The 6,114-nt window shown below is 43.7% G+C and overlaps 1 protein-coding gene across 1 annotated transcript in view; it reads right to left on the bottom strand.

The window, feature by feature from the left end:
• Positions 1 to 2,946: 2,946 nt before the first annotated feature.
• The window catches only part of MSN (moesin), a 79,648-nt gene continuing 76,480 nt past the window's right edge, over positions 2,947 to 6,114 (bottom strand). Inside the window, exons 12-13 of the mRNA XM_070291548.1 lie at positions 5,748 to 5,972; positions 2,947 to 5,170 (exon numbers count right to left, since the gene is read on the bottom strand). Of these exons, the coding sequence (XP_070147649.1) occupies positions 5,006 to 5,170; positions 5,748 to 5,972 (390 nt within the window). The 3' untranslated portion in view covers positions 2,947 to 5,005. The remainder of the gene's footprint in view (positions 5,171 to 5,747; positions 5,973 to 6,114) is intronic.

Here is a 6,114-nt window from a genome sequence, read left to right as displayed (position 1 = left end):
GTGTCCTCTTCATCTGCAAAGCCATCAACATTGCTTCTTCAATTGTTTCTCTGACCTTCTTCGACCTTTTAAAGATACTTGTAATTACATTGGGCTCATCCGGATAATCTAGAATCATCTCCCAAACTTAAACTCCTTAACTTAATCACACCACCATCCCCAAGTCCCTTTTTGCCACATAAGGTAATATATTCACCTTTGTGGGGGGGGGGGGGCATTATCTTGCATGCCACATCCATCTTCCTGGAAACGTAAGACCACTTGTTTCCCATATTTGCACATATATAGCCCAACATACACAGCATACAGAAACAGGCACCCTCTGCTTAAAGCTGGAGGGAATACCAGTTCAGTTCAGTTCAGTCGTGTTTGGCTATTTGTGACCCCATGAATCGCAGCACGCCAGGCCTCCCTGTCTATCACCAACTCCTGGAGTTTATTCAAACTCATGTCCATCAAGTCGGTGATGCCATCCAGCCATCTCATTCTCTGTCGTCCCCTTCTCCTCCTTCCCCCAATCCCTCCCAGCATCAGAGTCTTTTCCAATGAGTCAACTCTTCACATGAGGTGGCCAAAGTACTGGAGTTTCAGCTTTAGCATTAGTCCTTCCAATGAACACCCAGGACTGATATCCTTTAGGATGGACTGGTTGGATCTCCTTGCAGTCCAAGGGACTCTCAAGAGTCTTCTCCAACACCACAGTTCAAAAGCATCAATTCTTTGATGCTCAGCTTTCTTCACAGACCAACTCTCACATCCATACATGACCACAGGAAAAACAATAGCCTTGACTAGATGGACCTTTGTTGGCAAAGTAATGTCTCTGCTTTTGAATATGCGATCTAGGTTGGTCATAACTTTCCTTCCAAGGAGTAAGCATCTTTTAATTTCATGGCTGCAATCACCATCTGCAGTGATTCTGGAGCGAAAAAAATAATAAAGTCTGACACCATTTCCACTGTTTCCCCATCTATTTGCCATGAAGTGATGGGACCGGATGCCATGATCTTCGTTTTCTGAATGTTGAGCTTTAAGCCAACTTTCTCACTCCCCTCTTTCACTTTCATCAAGAGACTCTAGTTCCTCTCCACTTTCTGCCATAAGGGTGGTGTCATCTGCATATCTGAGGTTATTGATATTTCTACCAGCAATCTTGATTCCAGTTTGTGCTTCTTCCAGCCCAGCATTTTTCATTATGTACTCTGCATACAAGTTTAATAAGCAGAGTGAAAATACACAGCCTTGACGTACTCTTTTTTCCTGTTTGGAACCAGTCTGTTGTTCCATGTTGAGTTCTAACTGTTGCTTCCTGACCTGCATATAGGTTTCTCAATAGACTGGTCAGGTGGTCTGGTATTCCCATCTCTTGAAGAATTTTCCAGTTTATTGTGATCCACACAGTCAAAGGCTTTGGTATAGTCAATAAAGCAGAAATAGATGTTATTCTGGAACTCTCTTGCTTTTTCCATGATCCAACGGATGTTGGCAGTTTGATCTCTGGTTCCTCTGCCTTTTCTATTTGCTGCCTTAGAACTGAAGCTGTGCAAGTACAGTCATCCCTCAGTATCCATAGGGGATTGGTTACAGGTACCTTGTAGATATCAAAAGCAGTGCATGCTCAAGTCCTTTTTATAAAATGGTGTAGTATTTGCATATAATCTATACATATTCTCCTGTATAGTTTAAATCATCTCTAGATTATTTATAATACTTAATACAATATAAATGCTATGTAAATAGTTGCCAAGATACAGCAAATTGAAGGTTAGCTTTTTGGAACTTTCCAGAATTTTTTCAAATATTTTCAATCCACAGTTGATTGAATCAGAGGATGTAGATTCCATAGATACAGAGAATCAAATGTATTTCCTCTTCCCAGTGCATGTCTGTCCTTCCTCAGGTCCTTGGTGGAAATATCAGGGAAAAGATACAGTGTAGTGATTAAGGGCACAGGCTCATGAACTAGATTGCCTATGTTCATATCCTGGCTCTATTACTTCTATGTGAAACCTTGGAGAAATTAACTCATCTTAATGGGCCTCCATTTCTTTATCTGTAAAATAGGATAAAACAGTATATTCTCAGAGCATTTCCCACTATTAGAATTTATAATTTGATCTGAGAAAGTGGTCTAGGCTTTGAAATCTTTAAGATTCTAATATGCAGACAAGTTTGAGAGTCATTGCCTCAAAGGGTTGTTATAAGGATTTAAAGCTCACAGAATACATAACTTGCTTTTCCTTGCACGTGTTGGCTCACCAAGAAGGGAGCTGGTAAGTTTGAGTATGCCAGGTCCAAGACAACCTAGAAGGCTTATCTGAGTCTCAGTTTCCTCATTTGTAAAACTAGGACAACCATAGCAAGGTTACAAAATTGACATGTTTTATAAACCATAAAGTACTGCCCAACAGCTTTTGTACATACATATATTCTCCATTCTCACTTTATACTCCACTTCCCACTATCTTCTGCAACAGGGTTCAACTCAAGGTAATTTCTCTGACCTTCATTGACACTACAAGAAGTGAGGGTAGTAGAAGGTGGGCAAGCTTGGAGGCATTCCTGACAAGGAGGCAGGAAAGGGCCTGACCATCCCAGGAGGAGTCCAGAGATATAAACCACTCCTTACAAGCAGACCCAGGGCCAAACAAACCCAAGAGCATCACATGGTCAATGCAGGGCCCATCTACATAGGAAAAATTGGCCTAGGACTATGGAAAGGGCACAGACTATTAATTCATGCAGCCCTGTATCCTTGGGTAGTTATTCTACTCTTCTATTTTTTTCAAGTTCATTCCTTCCTCTATAAAATGAGGATGGATAGTCATACACATTCCTGATAGGACTGAAGTGAGAATGAAAGTGACCAGGGATAGAAAAGTGGTTCACAGAGTGGAAATTACATTAAAGTATCTTACAGTCATCCACTGATACCATAAGTCGTAGTGAAGTCTTCCTAAATTTTATTGGCACTGAAATAGAACATGGGTTAAGCATAAACCCCTCCAAAAACAAATTTTTAAAAAACCCCAAAAGATGCACAAAAAAACCCTGAATATAAAATCTAATCTTTCTCCCCAGCTTCCCCCGGCGGGGAGGGGGGTGGTGGTGGGGTGGTATACTATCTTTAAGGCAGCTGGATTGCCCCATAATTCCAGGTTTGAATTTAGCAAATATAGGGCACATCACCAAGAGAGTGTCAATATAATACACAGCAATGCACATACGATTTCCCTAGGTCAAGCAGAAGACAAGGGGATGGAGGGATCAAAGCCATGGATTCTGGGCTAGGGGCACTGCATGGAAGTACAGTAGGGTCCCTTTGGGGAATGAACTTTGAGAAGAAAGCAGGAAAAAAAGGGAACAATAAAACCAAATACCAAGTACTTTAAAAAAGGATTGTATGACCTACAGTGACAGATGATATTACTAATACTGAAAGCTTCTTACATTAATTTTTCTAGCAAAATATGCTTCTTAGGTGTAGGGGTGGTAAAGGAATGAGGCCAAAATGATCCTGTCCCAAGACTAGTATCTTCTAAGGGTGCATTAGCAAGAAATGCAGAAATCAATGTTGAGTTAGATGCTGCTAAAATATATAACACTTGTAGAAAGAAAAAGAGCACATGTGAGACAGAGAGGAAGAGGATGCTGCTCCTGGGTTGAGAGAAAGAGGTGGTGGCGGGAAAGGGACCAGACCAGAGCCCCTAACAGCTCTCTCATTTACAGCTCCAAGGGATAGCACAGCTGGTGGCAAGATCTGGGTTAAAGGCTTATTAAACAGAGGCAGGACCCAATCATCACCTCAGAGAGGGGCGATGGGAAGGGGCTGTTAGGCACTTGGTAGGGCTCAAGTAAACCGTAGGATCTGGGCCACGAGCTTCTCTCACCACACTTGGCTTCTTCCACACATTCACCAATTGAGCCAACTGACATCAAGATCCAGGACTCATGAAACCAAGGCCTTAATGACTCTGAAGCAGAAGTTGTGGCCCAACTAGCCCTGAAGGGAGAAGTGGTTTGGGACCCCTGGAGGTGAAAATACTGAAGCCACATGTGAATATTTCCTCCCCTTGGCAAGAGTCCTAGATGTGGCTGGCTGGGTTTGGGAATAATCATCCCTATTGTTCTACCTGAGGGGATTTGTGGATTAGAGTGGGGAACCGCAGGTCCCAAGAAGGGAAGAGGAACACAGAATAATAAGTAAGGGATATATCTGCCCATAGAGCTCACCTGAAATAAGCCTAGGCTCCCATAAAACATAGAGGCATATTCTCTACCCAATCATGTCTGAACAGAAGGGCTAACAGCCTTGCAGGATGTTGAGGAAGCCTCTTGAAGGCATATTCTCCCCCATATCACCCTGAAGAGAAAAATGAGTGTCTGAACTCAGGGACAAGGCTTATTGGGACTGAATTTGTAACAGGCCCAGTCTGGGAGGTAGAGAGAATGACTGAACATCTTTTTAGCCTCCAATCATTACAAAGTATAAGTAACTCTAGAAGGAATGGACATTGGGAGGCCTAATCCTAGGGCAGTTGACATTCTAGAGCATGTAGCCAGGGCCCTGCCTTCATCTCTAAATCTGTGATGCTTCAATTCTGCAAATCACAAGACCATGAAGATGAAGGCTGTGGTAGGGCAGGGGTGAGGACCAGTTTTCAACATACTCCATACTTGACTCCTGCAGAGAAGCATTAAATATGAGAGTATTTCCCAAACCAAGTGGGAAGTGCCTCTGAGCTGAGAATGTGTTCTCTTCTAGCAAGCCAGATCACCCAGGACAGAAGAAAAAAAGGATCTCATTGGCACCATAGTGGCCATCTCTCTGCCTAGGGAAGTGAGTAAGGATTGAGGGGCTAGGTTTGGTCCCATGGCTGCACTGAATGCTTGGCGTGACTCCAGGACTACTTTAGTTAATGGCTCCAGCACAGTGTGAGTTAGGCAAGAGTATAAGAGTGTGAGCAAGGAAGAAGGGAGGGGGTCCCTAGGGGCTAGGTGCCCTTTACATAGACTCAAACTCATCAATGCGCTGTTTAGTATTGCCCTGCCGGATCTGGCGCAGGGTCTTGTATTTGTCTCGACCCAGTCGCATGTTCTCAGCATGAATCATGTCATTAGCAGTCTTCTTGGACTCATCACGGGCATTGGCCAGCTCTGATTTGAGGGCCTGTGAAGGTATAAGGGGATAAAGGGTTAATGGCTTCCTCTAATTTTACCTCCCCTTATTAACCAAATGTATTTCCTGATTTATCCTGTCCCACCCTCTCCTTCACCTTTCTCTCTCCCCTCCCACTCCACTCCTGCTGCCCCCACCCTTTATACACACAAACGCACACACATACATATTTTTTTGAGAGCCATTTCCAGCCCTGTTAGAATTTCAGTGGAGCAAGAATAAAACAAAAGACACCAACAGAGTGGATCAATTGATGACAGGTATTCTCTGCGAGTAGAGCTATACATCAAAGATTTAGGTAGGAATTGTGTCAACTAAATATTTTCTGAATATAAGAGGTAAATGGAATATGGATGGAGGACAGAGTGAAAAAAAAAAGAGGGGGAACAGGTAGTTCAGAGTCTGATTTATAAGTGAGAGATCCCTCCATTAAAGCCCTCATTGAGAAATGTTCAAGCTCCCACACAGCACTGAGACAGGTTCTTCTCCTTCTCTCCTACCTGAATGATATAGGGGCTACTAAGTCAATACACATGATCTCCATGACCCTTTGGGTCTGCTTGGATACCTTCAGGTGCTTCTGCACACGCTCATTCTTTTCCGCCTCAGTGGTACGTTCCTCCTCACTGCGATCCTTGGCCATGGCATCAGCTCGCAGCTCAGCGCTGGCCTCTGCCCCGTTCTCATCCTGCTCATCCTGCTCATTTTCAGCAGGCTCTGCCACATGAGGCGTGCTCATGGCAGTCTTTAGCTCTGCACGGGTCTTCTCCAAGTCTTCTTGTACCATCTGAGCCTGTTCAGTAACAGAGGAAGGAAAGGGTTGGCAGCCAAACCAGGTTAACTTACAGCATCCCTACATGTGCCTAGAATGGCCCAGAAGAAAGCAGGCACCAGGTAGTTCAAGCCACTTTGCCTGACTGATCCTGAGTTCCTTC

The sequence above is a fragment of the Ovis canadensis genome, chromosome X (assembly GCF_042477335.2).
Source record: "Ovis canadensis isolate MfBH-ARS-UI-01 breed Bighorn chromosome X, ARS-UI_OviCan_v2, whole genome shotgun sequence".
NCBI classification, from domain to species: domain Eukaryota; kingdom Metazoa; phylum Chordata; class Mammalia; order Artiodactyla; family Bovidae; genus Ovis; species Ovis canadensis.
This window is presented reverse-complemented; position numbering and strand designations above follow the sequence as displayed.